Below are 20,499 nucleotides of genomic sequence, written 5' to 3'. Positions count from 1 at the left end.
AATATAAATAATATATTGGTTAGCAAAATTGAATTATTTTATCATATTTAATTTTTGAACTATTAAAAATATGTAAATAATTAAATTTTTTGTCAAAACATTTTTGAAAAATTAATTTCAAAAACTAACATGATAGTAAAATAAAGATTATCTATAATTTTTTATTATCATCCAGTAGTTTAATCAATAATATGACGAGAATGATTACGAGAATTATCAAAAATTTGATATTTAAAAAATATTTTAGCATATATTTGAGTTGTTTTTGCGAATTTTAAAAATTTATTTTAGATTAGCTTAAACTTATTAAAATTATCCAAACTATCTATAATTATTCGAACATAAATTCGTCCCTTGTCTATTCTGGTAGTTATTTTATGTGTCTGAATGATTCAATATCGTATATGTATATGTATAGTATGACTTATTTCATAATATAAATTTGATTTGTAATTTTCATATCCAAAATATTTTAATTCGAATTGTGTATTCGTTATTATCTGAATTTTTACCAAAAATAAATATATCTACATATCTATTAGTGTTGAAAAAATTGTTGAATCTGGCTGAATTGAACTGAATTTAGTTTTGATGTTACCATTTAGTGCCATAGTGTTTTCATTTTCTTGAGTTGCCAAATAAATTGCACAATTATGCAATAATTCGTCTCTAAAATTCCATAATAGTAAGTTAATTATTTATAACAGAGATTAATTAATTTTATTTTAATATTGACCGCCGTTGAAAGATTACGCAGAACCGTCTCCACACGTGTATAGAGGGATTTCAAAACGGAGAAGTATGTCTTGCGTGTTTTTTTTTTTTTTAAGTGGACCCCACCTCGATTTTGTGTGCCTTGCGTGTCTTTTTTTTTTTTATATTTCACCGAGTAGGAAAAAAAGGAAACTGTAGAAAAAGCGACGGAAAGAAGAAAAAGACGACAACAAAACGAGAGAGAGAGAGAGCACACAAAAACTCTTTTATTTTACTCATCTTCTTTTCTCTCTCTAGAAGTTTCCCCAGTGCCTCTACTTGTCTTCTTCTCTTTTTTAAAAAATGAAATTTAATTTGGGTTGAAAAAACGAGGAAGAAGAGAGGAGAGTACTTGACTCTTTTCTTATTTAATTATGGAGGAGAAGACTGTCTAATCGGTCTCTTATTCTGATCCATGCTTCTTCTGTATAATAGTTTTTTCTCTAAGGTTTGTCTTCCTAGGTGTCCTTTTTTTTTTGGTTGATTCTCGCCCAACTGCCTCTTTTTCTATGGATTTTGAGGATGTGATTGAGTAGTGTATTGTCTGTTTTTTTTCTTGGTTGTAACTTACTCTAATGGCTGTTTTCTCCAACTCGCATGCTCTCTGCTTTTATTTTCTCTCTGTCGTTGTTTTCTGTGTTTGGTGTTGTCTCTCATTGACATCGAGAAACAAAAAAGTGGAAAGAAGAGATTGGGTTTTAAATCTTCTTCAGCCACAAGCGTAATTCGCGTTGCGTCATTGTTTTTTGGTTTGTGTTTCCGAGAAGAAAAAAAAAAAAGTATATGTTTTCTCTCGATGGAAGTTGAAAACTCTGTTTCTCTTTATTTTTTTTTTATTTTGGATTCATGATTTTGTGCCGTTAGATTCTGCCTCGGAGATACTAACGAGGTTTCTTTGTTTAAGATCTAGAAAAATATACGATGCTTTATTCGAGATTCTTTTTCAACTTGAAATCCTCTTTATTATTTCTCTGCATTTTCATCACCTACTTTCTTCTCTTAACTCTCCTTGAAATGGTGTTTTTGTCTCAGATCTAGTGATTTGAAGTGGAGAAGAAAGTAGCTGTGTTCTCAAATCCACCAAACCCATTATTACTCTGTAAGTCTAATCTTTGTTACCCTTTTTGGCTTTCTTGAATGTTGAGTGTTTTAATAATCGTTTTTGTGGTGTTTTGGAACTGTGTAGGAACTTTGTTTAGTGTCTTCTTAAAGCCTGCAAGATGCAGAGACCACCTCCTGAAGATTTCTCCTTGAAGGAGACGAGACCTCATCTCGGTGGAGGAAAAATCTCTGGAGATAAGCTGACCAGCACTTATGACCTCGTGGAGCAGATGCAGTATCTTTATGTCCGAGTGGTTAAGGCAAAGGAGTTACCTGGGAAGGATATGACTGGTAGTTGTGACCCTTATGTTGAGGTTAAGCTTGGAAACTACAAAGGTACCACTAGGCATTTCGAGAAGAAATCTAATCCTGAGTGGAACCAAGTTTTCGCCTTTTCTAAAGATAGGATTCAAGCTTCTTTCCTTGAAGCTACTGTCAAGGACAAGGATGTTGTGAAAGATGATTTGATTGGTCGGGTTGTGTTTGATTTGAATGAGGTACCTAAGAGAGTTCCTCCTGATAGTCCCTTGGCCCCGCAATGGTATAGGCTCGAGGATAGGAAAGGTGATAAAGTCAAGGGAGAGCTTATGCTGGCTGTTTGGTTTGGTACTCAAGCTGATGAAGCCTTCCCTGAAGCTTGGCACTCTGATGCTGCAACTGTTAGTGGTACTGATGCTCTTGCCAACATCCGTTCCAAGGTTTATCTGTCTCCTAAGCTTTGGTACCTCAGGGTTAATGTAATTGAAGCTCAAGATTTGATACCAAGTGATAAGCAAAGATATCCTGAGGTTTATGTGAAGGCTATAGTGGGAAACCAGGCGTTGAGGACTAGAGTATCACAGAGCAGGACTATTAATCCGATGTGGAATGAGGATTTGATGTTTGTAGCAGCAGAGCCATTTGAGGAACCTTTGATCCTCAGCGTGGAAGACAGAGTTGCTCCTAACAAAGATGAAGTCTTGGGGAGATGTGCGATCCCGTTGCAGTATTTGGACAGAAGATTTGACCACAAACCGGTGAACAGCAGGTGGTATAACCTCGAGAAGCATATTATGGTCGATGGAGAGAAGAAGGAGACCAAATTCGCTAGCAGGATTCACATGAGAATCTGTTTAGAAGGAGGGTATCACGTTCTTGATGAGTCTACGCATTACAGTAGTGATCTTAGACCAACAGCGAAACAACTATGGAAGCCTAATATCGGTGTGCTGGAGTTGGGGATACTAAATGCGACAGGTCTGATGCCTATGAAAACTAAAGACGGTAGGGGAACCACAGATGCATATTGTGTGGCAAAGTATGGACAGAAATGGATTCGAACTCGGACAATCATTGACAGCTTTACCCCAAGATGGAACGAGCAATATACTTGGGAGGTTTTTGATCCATGTACTGTTGTTACTGTTGGAGTTTTTGATAACTGCCATCTCCATGGAGGTGAGAAGAATGGAGGAGCAAAAGATTCAAGAATTGGGAAGGTAAGAATCAGGCTTTCTACTCTCGAGACTGATCGAGTTTACACACATTCATACCCTCTTTTGGTGCTCCATCCTAACGGAGTCAAGAAAATGGGAGAAATTCACTTGGCTGTGAGGTTCACTTGCTCTTCATTGCTCAACATGATGTATATGTACTCACTGCCTCTCTTACCGAAGATGCATTACATCCATCCTCTAACTGTTAGCCAGCTTGATAACTTGAGGCATCAAGCGACTCAGATTGTATCGATGAGGTTGACCCGAGCAGAACCGCCTCTAAGGAAAGAAGTAGTTGAGTATATGCTTGATGTGGGTTCTCACATGTGGAGTATGCGGAGAAGCAAAGCAAACTTTTTCAGGATTATGGGAGTTTTGAGTGGGTTAATCGCAGTAGGAAAATGGTTCGAACAGATCTGCAACTGGAAGAATCCGATCACAACAGTCTTGATCCATCTCTTGTTCATCATCCTTGTGCTCTATCCCGAACTAATCTTGCCCACCATCTTCCTCTACCTCTTCCTCATCGGTGTCTGGTATTACCGTTGGAGACCGAGGCATCCTCCTCACATGGACACACGTCTCTCTCACGCTGACTCAGCCCACCCCGACGAGCTAGATGAAGAGTTCGACACTTTTCCTACTTCCCGACCATCTGACATCGTCAGGATGAGGTATGACAGGTTGAGGAGTATTGCTGGGAGGATTCAAACAGTGGTAGGTGATCTTGCAACACAAGGAGAAAGGCTTCAGTCTCTGCTAAGCTGGCGTGATCCGCGTGCGACAGCACTCTTCGTCTTGTTCTGCTTGATTGCCGCAGTTATTCTCTATGTGACACCTTTCCAGGTTGTGGCTCTTTGTATTGGAATCTATGTTCTGAGACATCCGAGGTTCAGATACAAACTACCATCTGTTCCTCTCAATTTCTTCAGGAGGCTTCCTGCAAGAACTGATTGCATGCTCTGACCTGGAAAAACTGCTTACAATCCCAAAGAAAATGCCTCCAGACTTGTTAGTTTGTTGTTAAAAATGTCATGATGACTCTTTTCTTGGTGATGGTTATGATGTCTCCGTTTGTCTTTTAGCATTATTAAGACTTTTGTTTGAAAGTAGTAAAGAAGTATCTTGTGTGGTTTTGATGTTCTCGTCTCTGGTTAGTAAGTCATAATCTCTGCCTCTCTGGTTTTTGTGTTTATCACTGGAGCTTTAGGAGTTTGGTGCCACTGGTTGGTTGCTGGTGAGATTAGAGGTTGACAATGGTTTGGTCTTTTGGTCAAATACAAGTTTGAATACAAAAGTTATAACCAATAAAATAACAATCTTACCCAAACCTTTGAATTTTATTTGACAATTGTTTTGCAACTAGTAGTAATTAGATACTTATTCTACACTGACCCACCACCATTAAGATGAAGAGGGAATAATCGAAGCAAGCTTAAGAGTTAAGAACACAAAATTATGGGCCCAGATTTGGTAATGGGCCACGTGACAAATGGGATACGTTATGGCAGAGAGAGAATCTTTTGGTAGCTTTTTGGGTTTCATCGCGTAGGTTTCACGCCACATTTTATCCATTGACTTTTTCTTTACGTCTTTTTATTTTGTTTTTATGATAGATAATAATTATAATTGGTTAAAATTAAATAATTGACCGGTCAATATCCATTAAAGTGGAGGAAGTAGGACGAAAGGACATTTATTCGCCGCGAAATCTGGACCGTACGATACTCCGATTACCCTTCTAAGGCTTTAACATAGGGGCAAATCTGTAACTTCACATTCCTTCTTCCCCCAATCTCCTCTTGTGTCTTCTTCGAGTTATATAGAGAGATAGAGATTGGAGAGCGAGCGAGACAAATCAGAAGAGAGAGAGAGAGATTGAGATATTGTAGAGTGAGATTCTAAAGAGAGAGAGAGAGAGATATGGCTAGTGGAATCGCTCGTGGTCGTTTAGCTGAAGAGAGGAAATCGTGGAGGAAGAATCATCCTCATGTAAGTGAATTTGTTTTAATTCGTGATTTTGATTTATGGGTTTTGGGTTTCGTTTGATTGTTTTTGGTCTCTGATTCCTGATTGGGTTTTTTCTTGTTGATGGTGAAATTTAGGGTTTTGTGGCAAAGCCGGAGACGGGGCAGGATGGAACTGTGAATCTAATGGTGTGGCATTGCACTATACCTGGTAAAGCTGGGGTAAGTATCAATCGTGAAATTAGGGTTCTTCAGTTTTCTTATACCTTTGCTTGTTTAACTTCTGATTGCTAGTAGCTACATAAAGAGATTTAAATTAGGGTTTATTGATTTGGACGGTAAAGTCTTTGTTTTTATCATTTTCTGATTCTTATGTCTTCAAACTTGTAAGCTTCACCAACCTCTTCCCTTTTTTTCTCTGTGATTCTGGTGGATGATTCTCTCATGTTAATTATTCTTTTGCATTCACATAGAACCTTGGAAGATTATCTAATATGAATCTTAGTGGAAAGAGTAGCTGTGTATCTATCTCCTTGTTTATCTTATATGTGATGTTTTAAAATTGGTGCATATAATTTTTGTATTGAATACGACCTTGAATATGAACTCTGCTGTGTATCTTACTTTGATTTTACCTGACATGGCTAATAAGAGTGTTACTACAAGAGCAAATGCTTATATCCATCTTTAGTGTTGTTCATAGCTAATTTTACATGTCTCTGCTGCAGACTGATTGGGAAGGTGGATTCTTCCCATTAACGATGCACTTCAGTGAGGATTATCCGAGCAAACCTCCAAAATGCAAATTCCCCCAAGGGTTTTTTCACCCTAATGTCTATCCATCTGGAACTGTCTGTCTCTCTATCCTTAACGAGGATTACGTAAGTACTATTGTGTTTCTTTCTTTTCATTTCTCCTTGAGCAAATCCAGCTTTGCCCTCAAGCTCTCTTTTGTTATGTGTATATCGATAGGGATGGAGACCAGCCATCACCGTGAAGCAGATTCTTGTTGGTATTCAAGATTTACTTGACACGCCTAATCCCGCTGACCCTGCACAGACCGATGGTTATCATCTTTTCTGTCAGGTACACTTAGAAAACTAAAACTCTGAACACTTTTAATAGGTTTTGAAACATGGGAAGGAACTAAGTCGAGTGATTGTTGATGATTGTGCAGGATCCAGTTGAGTACAAGAAAAGGGTCAAGCTGCAGTCCAAGCAGTATCCTGCTCTTGTCTAAAACCTCAAAAGAGAGAACGCACCAAAACTGATGACATGCTCTGAATATTTTCTCGTCTTGTGTCATTGTGTTTAGATGTCATTGGGTGATTGAAAACTCCTCATTTTGGCACCTTAAGACACTGTAATCTATTTATTTTCGAAGAAACTCAGTTCTTTTTTTCTCTATTTAACTGTTAATATTCTTGGTACTGATTCAGTTGGTGTTGCTTCTATATAATACATAACTATGTTCTCTGGTCGTTCATGAGTGTTGTCCAAATTCTACCAAGTTAAGTATATGAAGTCTTCATTCCAAATAGTAACGAATCTTAGTTGTGTGAATCAAGAAGTAAATATATTTCTAACGTGAAACAAGATTTAACACTTGAAAGTCGAAACCTTTACTCAAATAAAATTTACTCTTTTTTTTTCTGGTAAATACTCCAATAAAATTTACTACATCACTGATTTTACACATTTGAAGTAGGTTTAGTGCTTGTTATTAAATTGTTTGCTAACTTTTTAACAATTTTGTTTGTCAATGATTGGGTTAGCAAACTTGGAATATATTATACAGAACTTTGTGATTTAGCAACGAGATCAAGTCTACAGAGATAGATAGGCAAACGGATGTCACCATTTTCAAGCAATAGAACCAAAATTCAATACTTATATACAACTCAATTATTCAAAGTACAACAAGAATGAAATTCTTCTACAAGCCAAAATCGTCTACAAGTGAAGACACTTCAGAATATGAAATGTGTGAACTATAATTCACCTTTCCTATGATATCATCATCAGCAGATGATTCCTGATCTATTCTATCATCAGAACAATGATTTTTCAAAACGAGTATCCTATAAAATCGTCAAAAGATGATTGACGCTTCAAGTAAAATCATCAGCAAATGATACAAGTCTAAGAAATCACCGAACTTGTGAAGATATGTCATTAGAGATGACCTATAGATCCACTGTGATATCATAAGAAGATGATGTACTCACTGTGCAGGCACCTTTATGCAGATACCTCTCTCGTCTCTCCTCCAAAATGTGGATCATCGCATTGACATTAAAGTCCGTACCCTCTTCTCCCGCTCTTCCCTTTTAGCATGAGGAGTGCTCTTCAATTTCTGGATCTCCGCCATCACAATTTTCTCAACTTTGTCAATAGAATTGAGTAGCTTCTTCTCGGGTGTGATGAAGCCTGCTTCTTCCTCAGCTATCTCTTTAGTGATGTCAAGCAACATCTTATGGACTTTAGCAGTTGATGGTGGGCAACTACGCTTGAATCCCACAGATGGACCAGGAGTCACAATTGAGCATTTGTGTTCTCCTGACAGTGGTACTGGAGATTCAAGAACACCAACTTGTTGATGAGTTGGGATCTCAATATCTCGGCCATCGTCTCCTCCAATCCCAGCTCCTCTTCTTCTCTCAATAGTCTGTAGTTCAAGAGTGTAAACAGTATAAATCGCCAGGCTAAGCAAGCCTTATGGCAACAGATCTATTATTCAACTTAATCAAATAGGCTAAGCAAGCGTACTATGATTATTAAGAAACAGCTACCCTTTAACAAACATTTCAGTAGCAGAATCCCAATTCAGCTCAAATGGAGGAAACTAAGACTCAGCAAAAAACAATTAACCAAGCTGCAAAGCAAAACCCATGCCAGACCAAAACCGATTATACATAGAAGAATCAACAGGTAAACACAAAAGTGCTGGTGAAATTACCCGCATAATATGAGTTATATCACGTAGAGGTGTTCTAGGATACCAAGAAGGCAACAAACTAGGACCTCTTCCACGCCTAGCAGACACCATGGGCATATTATTCTCTCTTCCCTGTGACAATCTAAATGGACTGTGACCACCTCTACCATTACCAGGCCTCCATGTACTGAAATTGCCTCTCACAAGCCCGCCTGTTCCAACCAAAGATCCTCGTCCCATTGACCCAGTTTCTGGATTCACCGGAGATTCAATTAAACTAAGCCGTGAATCTGGCTCGTCAAGTAACACACCGTTACTGCGTCTGTTGACAAATATAGCCGGGTAATCCACAGGCCTCTCGATTCGGTCTCTTGCTTCTGGCATTCTGATAACGTCGCTGAAAAAACAAGAACATAGATTCAATTAGAGAAATGCCCCAGGATTTGAAGAAACCCTAGGGTTTTGTACCCAGAAATCAAATCGTTCATTTCTCCTAAAAAATCAACCCCAAATTTCCAGAATAATATCAAGAAACGGAGAACACAAATCTTCTTTCTCACAAATAATCCCAAAATCAAATCACAAACCTACCGTTTCCAATTCAAATCGAGTCAAAAGAACACCGCTAAAACCCCCCTAACGTCTATAAACGCAATCAGATAGAAGAAACACCATGGATTTTTACCTTTGAATCTTCAATAAAGCTGTTGAGGAACTCCAAAACGGTCTCTTCGACTGTGTAGAGAGACAATGAGAGAGAGAGAGAGAGAGAGAGAGAGAAGAGAGCTTTTCTTGGGGAGAGTGACGATCTGGGCAATCTTTGAAGGTCGTCTCCTGAGCGGGATTATAATGAGGAAACAAATCCGACGGCCCTGGCACGTGCGAGAGAAGGCTCTCTCACACGTGTGAAACAAAAATTCAAATTTTGCATCACAGGCGGGATCAACGCTTAAGCAAATCGGCTCCTTGTCTCCGAGAGTACAGTTTTACCCCTTGTAAAACCTAATGCAAGTAAAGTTTGTCTGTGTTAGAGCCTACCGGAGTTTCTCTACGCCTTACCGATCCAACCGTTCAACGGACACAGATCTGACCGTTACTTTGCCATTAAAGAATATAATACGGGAGTAATCCCGTGCGGACGAATTGTTTCCTACAGAGAAAGAAGCCGACACGACCGTCGTCCGATTTCGAGATTTGACACAATTTTCAAATGGTCAATGAGATTCTCTTCAACATTAGTCATGAAATTCTTTTTTACAGAAATTTTTTTATAAAATTAATAAGGTTAGTTTGAACTTAGAACAATGATATTTATTAATTTATACATATATTAATTGGTCCGAATTATTCAAAACATAAGAAATATATTTACATCATGTTCTAAATTTGAAGTGGGTGGTATATATTAGTAAAAATTCTTAACCACAACCATAGCAGGCACATATTCATTAAAGTTAAACCATTGCATAGTAATGAACATAAGTTCAGATAGTAAATTTTCGGAAAAACGGTCTATTTTCCCACGAGAACTACGACATCATAACAGATAGAGCCCAAACTTTAACCCCGGTCCATATGTCCATGAAATCAAAGTTTTATTCTTATTTCCCCTCCAATTAAAAGTTCCATAGCTTAATGTCACCGAGTCAATAGTTCGAGCACTAAAACCCCACGGTTCTGGGTTAAATCGGTTTACAAACTAAACCTGATAAAAAACCAAACAAACTCAATATAACCGAAATTAAACCCGACCCAATCTAAAACCCAACCATAAATCACCCAATTTCTTCTTCTTCTTCACCGAACCACTTTAATGGCTTCACCACTTCTTCTTCTTCACCAAACCACTTGAATGGCTTCACCACTTCTTCTTCTTCACCAAACCACTTGAATGGCTTCACCACTTCTTCTTCTTCATTAAGTCACCAAATCACCAATATGTTTAAAACACCAAATCACCAGCTCCAAAGCCAAATTTAATTAACCTCCATTGACGCACATTATCAGGATCTGCCTCTTTGCTCCTCTCTGCTCAGCCCAAGCATATTGATTTAGGTATGAGCATCGTCTTTCTCTTTTATATTTCAGCCACGAAGACGACGTCGACTAGCTCTTGACTCCCATGCCTCGCGTCGTTGATAACAGAGGATTCTCCATGAACTGGTCCATTAGATTCAGACCTTGGCTAATGATTTCGTCACATTTGCAGTGCAATGGACATAATTCTGGACGATAACTGAAACAATTAAGCTGGAAATTCTCAAAAAAATCTCAAATCTAAGATCGTAATGATGATGTTCATCATCGAGCTTGCTCCTAAAACTGAAGTCAAATTTAATCAATCTTAGTTCCATATGAAATAAGATTACGTGAGAAAATAACAAATTGGATTCCATTGCAATTAAGGACTCTTCCTCCTGCCACAGATTAAACGAATTGGATTCTTGTTTCTAGGGTTCTTCAAGATAAATTGTTCTTCAAACGAATCTGATTTTGGGGATATGGGTTTGGTTTTACTTCTAACCGGGTCGTTATCGGATTTAATACGGTTTAGTATTTTTGTTAGGTGGTTAAATAAACAGTAAACCAAACAAAACCGATGACAATGGGTAATTTAGATGAGAACTAATATTCCGAGGAGATATAGGATGAAATCTATTGTTTCAGAGAGACATAGATTGATAAGTATTTTTTCGGGGACATATGGGTCGTGGTCATAGATTGGGCTCTATCTGTTATGATGTCATAATTCTCGTGGGGAAATAGACCGTTTTTCCTAAATTTTCTTATTATATAATCCCATTATATTATCACCACATAAATAACAAAACATATAGGATATGTTTATTAATTCCAAGCATAACAGATATCATATCGTCCAGTATGTGAATTAAGAGCACAAGGGCCATTCCTTCTGATGGACCAAAAACAGTTTCTGCACTGATATTTGTCAATATTATCTCTGCTATCTCTATAAACAGTAAAACGACGTTTGCGAGCACCAAATCTAAATAAACAATCATAGTAAGTTCGTCCCCAGAAACTTTTTGTGAATTGAGCGAGTATGAAGATGCATTGGGAGTTATGCAGTGTCCTCCATTAGTGTCCTCCAAAGACGCAAGTATGAAGGGGCTCTACAGTTATGGTTTGCATCAAGGAATACATAATCAATGTCCCATCTAATTATTTTCAAACTTCAAATTAACAGTAGCATTTTGATGTAAAAACAGTTTTTTTGGGTCTGAGTTAATTTTACATTCAATTCAAAAAAAAAAAAAAAAAAACACATCATTGTTAATAAGATCTAATTGTAGGTTATGTTAAAGCGACTTGATTTGATATTTTAGAGAGAGGGTCAAGGCTTAAATGTTAAAACCAGGAAACAATAAAGTAGTTTCCTTCATCTACTACAAATGTACAACAAAGGAGAGTAACTACATGATGATCAGGACTCAGGATCCCTAAACCCATCTATATAAATTTTTTATTTATATTAAATACATTGTATGATACAATTTGTATCATTCAACTAGAAAATTAAACAGTATTAGTTCATCACCCTTTAATATATTATAAACATTTACATTGAACCCGCAAATCTATGAGCCTAAACTTATGAATAACGTAAATGCAACTTTATTGTATTATATAAATCATTAAAACATTTGCATTTAATTTATAAGTTTATTTATAGACTAAAAATTACGTTATTTTAATTAGAAATATTTTAGCGCATTTACAAAATTTGGTTTTGATATCTCGAGATTCAAAAATAAAAACTTTGATTTTTTGAATCGTTCTATAAAAAAAAAAAAGATTGTTCTAATTTCTATAACAAACACCAACTTGAATTCTTAGATTTTGTAACCAAAATAAATTGTTTAATCTTATGTTATTTAATTTTACCTAGTTAGTAAAACTTGTAAGCCCACACCACACCACATATTCACTAAACCATTACATAATAATCATAAATTTGAATAGGAGTACAAATAGTAACTTTTATTATTATAAAATTATTATCATCATATAAACAACAAAACATATATAGTTTGTTTATCTATCCCAAGCATAACAAATATCATATCTTTCAGTATGTGAATTAAAAGCACAAGGTCCATTCCTTCTGATGGACCAAAAACAGTTTCTGCACTGATATTTGTCAATATTATCTCTGCTATCTCTATAAATAGTAAAACGATGTGTTTGTGTTTCACCCCCAAATCTAAATTCACAAACATAGCGATTTCCTCCCCAGAAAGTTTTCGTGAAATGAACGAATTCTTTACTACGCCCCGGTAAAATTAATCCTCGGTAACGAGAAACCGTATTTCCGTTCTCAATGCAACTAGAATGTAGGTCCAATCTACCTTCGATATCGTTGGAGACGTATACAAATATTTTCGGAAAAAATTCCCATTTGAATATATTCTTACCCATCACTACACCGTTTTGAGATAACGCTACTTTCATGAGCAACGATAGTGTGACAAGCATTATCAGATTTCTATGGGAAGCCATCTTTTATTCTTTGTTTTATGGTTTGCAATGTTTCGTTAAATGAGTATTTATATTGTGAATGAATTTTTTTTTACCATGTTAAGTTGTAACTGACTGCGTTAACTTATAACATTGGCTAGCTTGGTGGTTTCTACTTTCTAAAGGAAAAAAAAAAAAAACATTAGTATTAATTCACCTGTTTTATGATCTAATAACCGTTTTGTATTCTCTTGAAACACACATCATTGTCAATGCTACATTAAAAGATCTAATTGTAGGTTATGCTCAAGCGACTTGATTTGATATTCTAGAAAGAGGGTCAAGGCTTAAATGTTAAAACCAAGAAACAATGAAGTACTATCCTTCATCTATTACAAATGTACAACAAAGGAGAGTGACTACATGATGATCAGGATCCCTAAACCCTACAACATGCCAAAACTCACTCATAGAGAAGCAAAACATGATGGTGCATGAATTTTACACTCGACGGAATTGCAAAATTTCTAACTTACTTTCGGAGTTACCTCGAAACGAGCTCAGACCGATTTGATTCGGCCGAGACTCTCAGACACTGATCTCATCCTCGGACGAACCTCTGGATCCATTTCCGTGCAGTTCAAGGCAACATGAATGGCTGCAATAACTTGCTTATCTGCGTGACTTTTGTTCAGAATCTCCGGGTCTAAAATCTCAGCCAACGGCTTCTCTTCCTTGACCCAGTTCCTCACAACATGCACTAGTTCTTCGCCATTGTTTTTATAGGAACCATTGGGCAAACGGCCAGTCAGCAACTCCATTAGGACAACCCCAAACGAATAGACATCACACTTCTGAGATAATTTGCAACCAGAAGAAGCTCGAGCCTCAGGTGCAAGGTAAGCAACAGAGGGAGCTGTGATTCTTGTCACCGTTGTAGCAGGGGTTAAGTAGGTTTGGTCTAAGCTTTGCCTTATGGCGGATAGCGAACCGGTGAGTTTGGAGTAACCTGAGACCAAACGTGTAAGACCGAAGCCTGAGATGCGAGGCTGTAATTCGTCATCAAGCAGTATTTTGGTTGATTTCAGGTTGCCATGAACGTACTTTCTCGGGCTGTACTCATGTATATACATCAAGCCACGAGCGGTTCCTTGTGCAATAAGTAACCTCTCAGGCCAAGAGAGTGAAGGCAGAGTATTCGAAGGTCCACCTACAAAAAAAAGCAATGGTGCAATCGATATTAAAACATCCCCCCTCAGATTAATCTGACCTCTGTTTTTTTCTGTCTCATTAAACACTCTTAATACCAATCTTAACCTCTTAAACCAACAATATCCTCTCATCAAGTTAAAACAAACAGGATCTTTGCACCACCTTCTACATTGCTCTTTCCTAATTCAAAACTATCGCAAAAACAGAATTTACGTTGTTGTTTTCGACAAGAAGAAAGATCCAAGTTTGTCTGGAACTAGAACAGTTACCAAACATGTGACTTCAAAAGATTTTGAATGAGAAAAGAACAAGAAGAAGACGCCAACAAATTTTCTATTATCATACAATCTAATATAGACAAAACCAATCAACTGGTTCAAGAGCACCAAATCCAAAACAAACCCCAACTTTTGTCTCTTTTCGACAACACCAAGATTCACAAAACATTACTGAGATTAGCTTTCATAATTAGTGGTTGATAAATAAAGATTTCATCATTACCATGTAAGGCAGAGTACAAACTCCCGTTGCGTAAGTAATCAGTGATCAAGAGCCTCTCGTCCTCCGCATAGTAATAAGCTCTTAGCCGTACGATATTTGGATGTTGGACTCTACCTATAGCCTCCACTTCATTTTCGAAATCCTTCCGCTGCCACGTGGCATCTCCGTCGCTTAGCCTTCTCACAGCAACGACAGTGGATGACGTAAACGTCGCCGCCACTGTACCCGATCCCATTCCGGCCACTACTCTGTACACAATCCCACTTCTGCTCTTTCCAACGACGTAAGCCGATGCTCTCAGCAAATCCTCGAGCTCGAGCTCGAATCCTTCGTCCATCACCACAAATTTACCTTCCTGGTCCTCCTCATCATCCAATGGCGCCGCCGTGTTCTTTTTCTCCGATTTGCTCAATTTTCTTCGAATCAACCATACGGAGATAGAAACAGCTCCGATTACGATTGAGACTCCGGAGATGAGAGATACCGTTACTGATCCGGTGATCGGTTTATTCTTTCTTCCGTCCTTGTCGATGAAACTAGGGTTTGGTCTCTTCGGGAGGATTTGTGAGCCTTCTGGTTTTGGAGCGACGAGCTTAGGATTTGTAGTTTCTTCTTTACATAGCTTTTGTAATGGGAAACCACAGAGATCAGAGTTTCCGGCGAACGCGGTTGGTCCTTGGTTTAAAAGAGAACCAATCTGAGGTATTTTTCCGGTGAGATTATTGTGGCCGAGATCTAAGCTGACGAAAACCGGAAACCGTCCATACGACGGCGGGATTTCGCCGGAGAATCTGTTGTAAGAGAGATTGAGTGTGCCGACTAAGCTTCCGAGTTGAGTGAGTGACTCAGGGAGTGACCCGTTGAGAAGATTAGAGGAGAAATCAATGTGAGTGAGATTCTTGATGGATTGGATTTGGGCCGGAATTGGGCCGGAGATTGAGTTGTGAGAGAGATCAATGTAACGGAGATTAACGGCGTTGAAGAGACGAGTCGGAAGTGGTTTTGAGAAATTGTTGCGAGCAAGGTCGAGTTTTATGAGTGAGTCGAGTAGACCGAGTTCTGAGGGTATGTAACCTGATAGCCTTCTCCCGGAGAGAACGAGTGAGGTGACTCGGCCGTGAGTGCAGATGATTCCAGGCCAGTGACACGGCGTCGGGTCGGATTCGGACCAGGAAGTCATCACACGTGTCGGGTCTTTAAAGATGGCGGATTTGAGAGCAAGAAGTGATAAACCATCGGGACTCAGCGACGAGGAGAAGCTAATGAAGAAGGAGAAGTAGGAAGAAAGGAGAAGTGAAAGAAGTCGAAGAAACTGCATTTTTCTGGAGAGAATCAGAATCTTGAAAGAAACTTGTTTAATATCTAAAGATTATGTTTCATGCAAGTGATGCAACGAGGAGTTGCAGAGAGAGAAGAAGAAGAAGACGAAGAAAAAGAATTCTAGGTGATGATGGGTTCCAAAGTAGCAACGTGGTTGTAATGTAGACATGGGAAAGTTTTTTGAATTCTTGTGAGCTTAAAAGTGTTGGGAAATGGATATAAATTTGAAAATAATAATAATAAAACAATAAAAATGTGTTGTGCTCTGTGACAGTTTAGTTATTGATTGTTAAATCCTAAGTTTTTTAGTTATTGACTGATGCAGGTGGGTTGCTCTGCGCTTTTTAATTGTTTGTTTTAAAAATTCTAATTTTGTTGGGGTTAAGAACTTCAGATTATTGGATTTCGTTTTTGTTAGAAAATGGACATGTGAGAGTAAGTCTTTTTATTAATTGAATTTGCATTTGTGTTAGGAGACATGAACCTTAAAAACACTAAACTTATCTGGTGAAGGCTCTCATTACTAGTAGATTAACATTACTTGGCTTGAGCAGCAAAAACAACAATTTTGAAGTATTGTTTTGTTTATTTTGAATCGTTCCATTTCAACCAGTGGCCTGACCAACAACACTACTTATAATAAAATATCACACTGACCATATCTTTTGAGTGCCCACAAACATTATGAACTTTGTATTATCACGATTTGACAATGTGTGGCACACAAGCTATGATTTTGAAACCACCAAATTATTTGAAATTTTATTCAAATTAAAAGGTAACATTGTATAACACATGACTATAGATTGTGGATGTGTCAGAAAAAAAAAAACCATCACCACCTGACAAAAGTCACCAATACAAAGATGCATTTTAATATCCCACTTATGTCCCCAACAACAACCGTACCGGATGACATTTCGTAAATTCATACCCATACCGGTTCAAAACAAGCATATCTATCCTTTCTTATGGAAAGTGTGGATTTTGGAATTGGAGCTTTGCTCTCATGAATCAAAAGGGCATAACCATGGGATATGGCTTGAATCTGATCTCCTTAACCCTAATTTGCGATATAAACTAACTTTCTTGTCCTTCATATACTGTGATTAGCATTCTATAATTATCAAAAAAAACAAATACACTAAACTTGTACTTTCACAGTTTAGATTTAGTTACTCTTGTTTCTTTGTCTCTATAGAAGCTATGACAACAATTGTTATACACTAACCTTTGAGTTTTGTATTGGGGTGGGTTTATCAGGTTGACCATAGGATCATAAGGAAGAAGATCCATGTGCGTGTGGAGCAGTCAAGATGTGCGGAGGAGTTCAACGTGAGGAAGAAAAAGAAGAAGAATGATGAGCTTAAGGCTGCAGCCAAAGTCAGAGATGAGACCATTAGCACAAAGAGGCAGCCTAAAGGACCCAAACTAGGATTCATGGTCGAAGGTATGACCTTGGAGACTGTCACACTCACTCCCATCCCTTGCGACGTCGTCAACGATCTCAAGGGTTGCTATTAATTCTACTAGTCCGACCTTTTATTTTTGCACTTTGATTAGCTTCATTGTTTCCACTGTGTAATCCACATCTTCTATGAATTAGAACTAACTTTGTCACATTTAGAACCATTTCAAATCATTATTCAGCTTTTCAACAATAGTGGGCTGATATCACACTGACCACATATATTCTTTTTGAGTGTCCACAAGGAACTTTGTCTTTATCCACAAGCTGAGCTTTTGAAACTGAAGTTTTTTCAAATTAAAAGGTAAAAAAAGGTTACATTCTACAAGGCATATAGATTGTGGTTGTGTCAGAGACAAAAACATCATCATCACCTGACAAAAGTCAAAGATGCAAAACTAAATTTACTAAAGTTTAGATTTTGGAATTGAAGCTTTACTTTCGTGAATCAAGAGGGCATCGTAATGACCAAAACCATGGTATAGGACTCGGATTGGGTCGTCTTTACCATATTCTTGACCATATTCCGCAATAGATATCAATCCTCCAGCTTTCTCGTCCTTCATATACACTGTGATTGGCATCCTATGATCACAAAACACCTCTATTGCTTCATTTTTTTTCTTCTAACAAATAGAGCATCAATCTTTCAAAGATTAATAATATGCCGCCCGTTTCGGGGATTTGTTAGATTTCAATCTAGAATGTGTATGAGAAACTAAAATCATGCACATCAAGAAACAAAAAAAAAAACAGATGAGAAGAAGTTATTTACTGGAGAACGTGTGAAGCAATGAAGAGTTCAGGTTCACCTCCCCACACGTGTGGCTCCCGAATTTGTCTGACATATGAATCGAAATCTCCTTCCACAAACCTGATGAGAATCATCAGAATGAGTAGATGCAAAAAAAAAACTTTTTAGTCCAGTAGTTCATACATTGAATTAATAAGATGTTATGTTCTCAAGGCCCTTCTAAAACCCGTGACACTAGTAGTAACAAGAGATCAACTAATTTTATATGTAAGTTTAAGAGTGGTTTATAGCCAGCGAATGAAGTTGTATTGGTCTGAAAGAAAGACTCACCATTCTGTTTCCTGTCTTCTTTTGATAAACTCATCAGCAACCTATCATATTCAAAGATAACACATGGATTGGATTTTTGATAGATGTGTAAATTAGGCTTAGGCTTTGTTGAATCAGAGAAAAAGAAAGTACTAACGTACCATATGAATCCCAATTCAACAATTATTTTGATTTTTGGGAGCAAAGTATGAATGATAACCAGATACTTACCTTGGTACGTAATTCATCAGCGAGTTCTCTCTGCATCTTCTCGCCTGGAGCCAGTTTTCCAGAGCGTAAGCAAAATCCATGAGCTACAGAACGAAACAAGCATCTACCATCCCCCGGAATACCTACAAATCATTGCCATTTTCTGATTCAACAATGGTCGACATAAAAAATAAGATGAGCAATCTTAATAGCCTGACTAAGTTATGCCATAGGACACTTACCAATGATAGAGTAATCAGTGTAGACTCTTTTCCCATTGTGGAATTTACCATGAGACGAATGATTATGCACGTTGTTAGCATCTTTATCCCTTGAAGCATCTGCGTACGCTGATTGGGAAGTTGAAGAATAACAAACAAGCAAGCTAACAATCACACCTGTATAAGCAAATCTTGAATACCAATAGAGATTTCTCATGTTGGATTCTATCTTGGAGCATTTCATTTTAGCATCAGGGGACAAGAAAGAAACTTCAAGCTTTTCCTTAGGACCAACGGTCGATCGATTGATCAATAGCCTTTTATCGTGCCAACTAGAAGGTCTATTAGAGACCGATACGCGAAAACCGGTGTAATGTCTTCTAGAAAGTCCTAATAAAAGACTGTGACAGGAGAATTTATATGATCCTTGAGCCACAACGCCGTAGAGGTGAGTGCCTAAATGCCCCTTGATATTGATAGCATTCCTAGAACATGTTGTAATTGGAGAGTAACAAATCATCATATCTTTTTTCTAATAAGAGTCCCCCTATTTCAGATACCTACACAAAGAATTTCCAAGTCTTTCACATTTATAGCTCCAATGATTCCATAAACAAAATCATTACTTGATAACAAAATCTACCTCAAGGATGGCCAAAATAGCCAGCTATATAATTATAATCTAAACCCAGGAACTGAAAATCTACAGGTGATTGCTCTATAAAAACATAAGAATGTTTTGAAGTAAAATCAACAGGTAATTTGAATATCAGGATTTTTTTCCCAGGGACTTAAACCAACGACACAATCTAAACCTATTGAAATCGAAAAACGTAGAAGTAACGATAAAATTGCGTACGCGCATCAGAGAATCATCGAGAGAGAAACACGTGAAAAGAGTGAATGGAGGATTACAAGGTGGAGAAGCAAAGAATGTTGTCAAGGGTGTTTGTTGTACAGCTCACACTGAATTTCCGACAAAAGCAACAAAGAAACCGTTGTTTGGTCACTGTACGAGGTGAGAATTGGACAAAACAAAACTGAAATTGTTCTTCTTCTAGCGCAAGGTCTTGTTGAACCGACGAGATGCTATGAAACAAACAAAAACGAGTCGAGAAGCTTCGACTGTTGAACCGTGAAATCGCTTTACTCAATCTAATCATTAAACGCTGCCGTTTTTACAGAGCGCAGCTGATTTTTAGCTTGACTGGGCCGATAAGTGGGCATAAAATTGGGCTGGATTTTGTTTCAGGTAACCAAACCCGTTTTATGATTGCCAGCTACTTAGCATGATTATTATTTTTAACTAAACATATTTGATCGTATTGAATTTTGTACTTTTTATTTGATAATACTGAACTGGTTACTTCATAAAATACTTAAAAAAATAAAATATTTATATGTTCGTCCAGAGATTAACAAATATCTTGATGATACTTGGAAAGGGAAACCCAACAAAAAGTTTATCTGTGTCAGAAAACTTTTCCTGAAACTGGCAAATAGTCTCGAACAGCTTGCCGTTAGTGGTACAAACACAAAAAGGACTCTCTGGCAAAGCAATGAATGAGTTTGGGCCCATCGTTTTCACGGCCCATTTAGACCCAAACAGAACACATCACTCGCCGTGCAACTTGGTCAGTGGGTCCCCCCATCATTTTGGTATTCCACAAGGGATTATCGAGCATGGGCCCAACTTTATCACAAGTCCTTTTTTTTTGGGTACTTCTTTTATGGGCCCACTTTGTTTCGTCCTTGTCTTCTGGGCCCTTCGTATGTTCCGGTCTTTTTCGT

General features: G+C 37.7%; 6 protein-coding genes across 11 annotated transcripts; 2 read left to right on the top strand and 4 right to left on the bottom strand.

The window, feature by feature from the left end:
* Positions 1–1,052: 1,052 nt before the first annotated feature.
* On the top strand, positions 1,053–4,507 carry LOC9314245 (FT-interacting protein 1). Of its 3 annotated transcripts, none has more exons than XM_021026884.1 (3): positions 1,053–1,201; positions 1,786–1,852; positions 1,940–4,507. In XM_021026884.1, the coding sequence occupies exon 3, from the start codon at positions 1,974–1,976 to the stop codon at positions 4,293–4,295; it is 2,322 nt and encodes a 773-aa protein (XP_020882543.1). In that variant the 5' UTR covers positions 1,053–1,201; positions 1,786–1,852; positions 1,940–1,973; the 3' UTR covers positions 4,296–4,507. The 3 variants fall into 3 exon arrangements, with proteins under 3 accessions (XP_020882543.1, XP_020882544.1, XP_020882545.1); XM_021026885.1 differs by having other exon boundaries at positions 1,070–1,151; XM_021026886.1 differs by lacking the exon at positions 1,053–1,201 and adding an exon at positions 1,624–1,642.
* A 462-nt stretch (positions 4,508–4,969) lies between these two features.
* LOC9312511 (SUMO-conjugating enzyme SCE1) lies at positions 4,970–6,782 on the top strand. The gene is made up of 5 exons (XM_002878130.2): positions 4,970–5,321; positions 5,435–5,518; positions 6,025–6,177; positions 6,269–6,382; positions 6,474–6,782. Exons 1-5 carry the CDS (start codon positions 5,253–5,255, stop codon positions 6,534–6,536), a joined length of 483 nt encoding a protein of 160 aa, XP_002878176.1. The 5' UTR covers positions 4,970–5,252; the 3' UTR covers positions 6,537–6,782.
* Positions 6,783–7,165: 383 nt separating this feature from the next.
* LOC9312510 (protein GIGAS CELL1) lies at positions 7,166–9,347 on the bottom strand. The gene is made up of 3 exons (XM_002876396.2): positions 8,920–9,347; positions 8,256–8,631; positions 7,166–7,964 (listed from the first exon to the last, which is right to left on the bottom strand). Exons 2-3 carry the CDS (start codon positions 8,616–8,618, stop codon positions 7,578–7,580), a joined length of 750 nt encoding a protein of 249 aa, XP_002876442.1. The 5' UTR covers positions 8,619–8,631; positions 8,920–9,347; the 3' UTR covers positions 7,166–7,577.
* A 2,943-nt stretch (positions 9,348–12,290) lies between these two features.
* On the bottom strand, positions 12,291–12,862 carry LOC9312509 (S-protein homolog 2). Its single transcript, XM_002876395.2, has one exon. The coding sequence runs from the start codon at positions 12,753–12,755 to the stop codon at positions 12,291–12,293; it is 465 nt and encodes a 154-aa protein (XP_002876441.1). The 5' UTR covers positions 12,756–12,862.
* Positions 12,863–13,032: 170 nt separating this feature from the next.
* LOC9314244 (receptor protein kinase-like protein ZAR1) lies at positions 13,033–16,085 on the bottom strand. Its single transcript, XM_021025140.1, has 2 exons — positions 14,427–16,085; positions 13,033–13,923 (listed from the first exon to the last, which is right to left on the bottom strand). The coding sequence occupies exons 1-2, from the start codon at positions 15,742–15,744 to the stop codon at positions 13,274–13,276; spliced, it is 1,968 nt and encodes a 655-aa protein (XP_020880799.1). The 5' UTR covers positions 15,745–16,085; the 3' UTR covers positions 13,033–13,273.
* Positions 16,086–17,482: 1,397 nt separating this feature from the next.
* Positions 17,483–19,855, bottom strand: LOC9314243 (OTU domain-containing protein At3g57810). Of its 4 annotated transcripts, none has more exons than XM_021025141.1 (6): positions 19,352–19,848; positions 18,730–19,268; positions 18,509–18,630; positions 18,299–18,339; positions 17,990–18,088; positions 17,483–17,799 (listed from the first exon to the last, which is right to left on the bottom strand). In XM_021025141.1, exons 2-6 carry the CDS (start codon positions 19,229–19,231, stop codon positions 17,622–17,624), a joined length of 942 nt encoding a protein of 313 aa, XP_020880800.1. In that variant the 5' UTR covers positions 19,232–19,268; positions 19,352–19,848; the 3' UTR covers positions 17,483–17,621. The 4 variants fall into 4 exon arrangements, with proteins under 4 accessions (XP_020880800.1, XP_020880802.1, XP_020880801.1 ...); XM_021025143.1 differs by having other exon boundaries at positions 19,568–19,848; XM_021025142.1 differs by having other exon boundaries at positions 19,624–19,848.
* Positions 19,856–20,499: the final 644 nt, after the last annotated feature.

The sequence above is a fragment of the Arabidopsis lyrata genome, assembly GCF_000004255.2.
Source record: "Arabidopsis lyrata subsp. lyrata unplaced genomic scaffold ARALYscaffold_5, whole genome shotgun sequence".
NCBI classification, from domain to species: domain Eukaryota; kingdom Viridiplantae; phylum Streptophyta; class Magnoliopsida; order Brassicales; family Brassicaceae; genus Arabidopsis; species Arabidopsis lyrata.
Note: the sequence above shows the minus strand (reverse complement) of the source record. Positions and strands in the feature narration are given on the sequence as shown.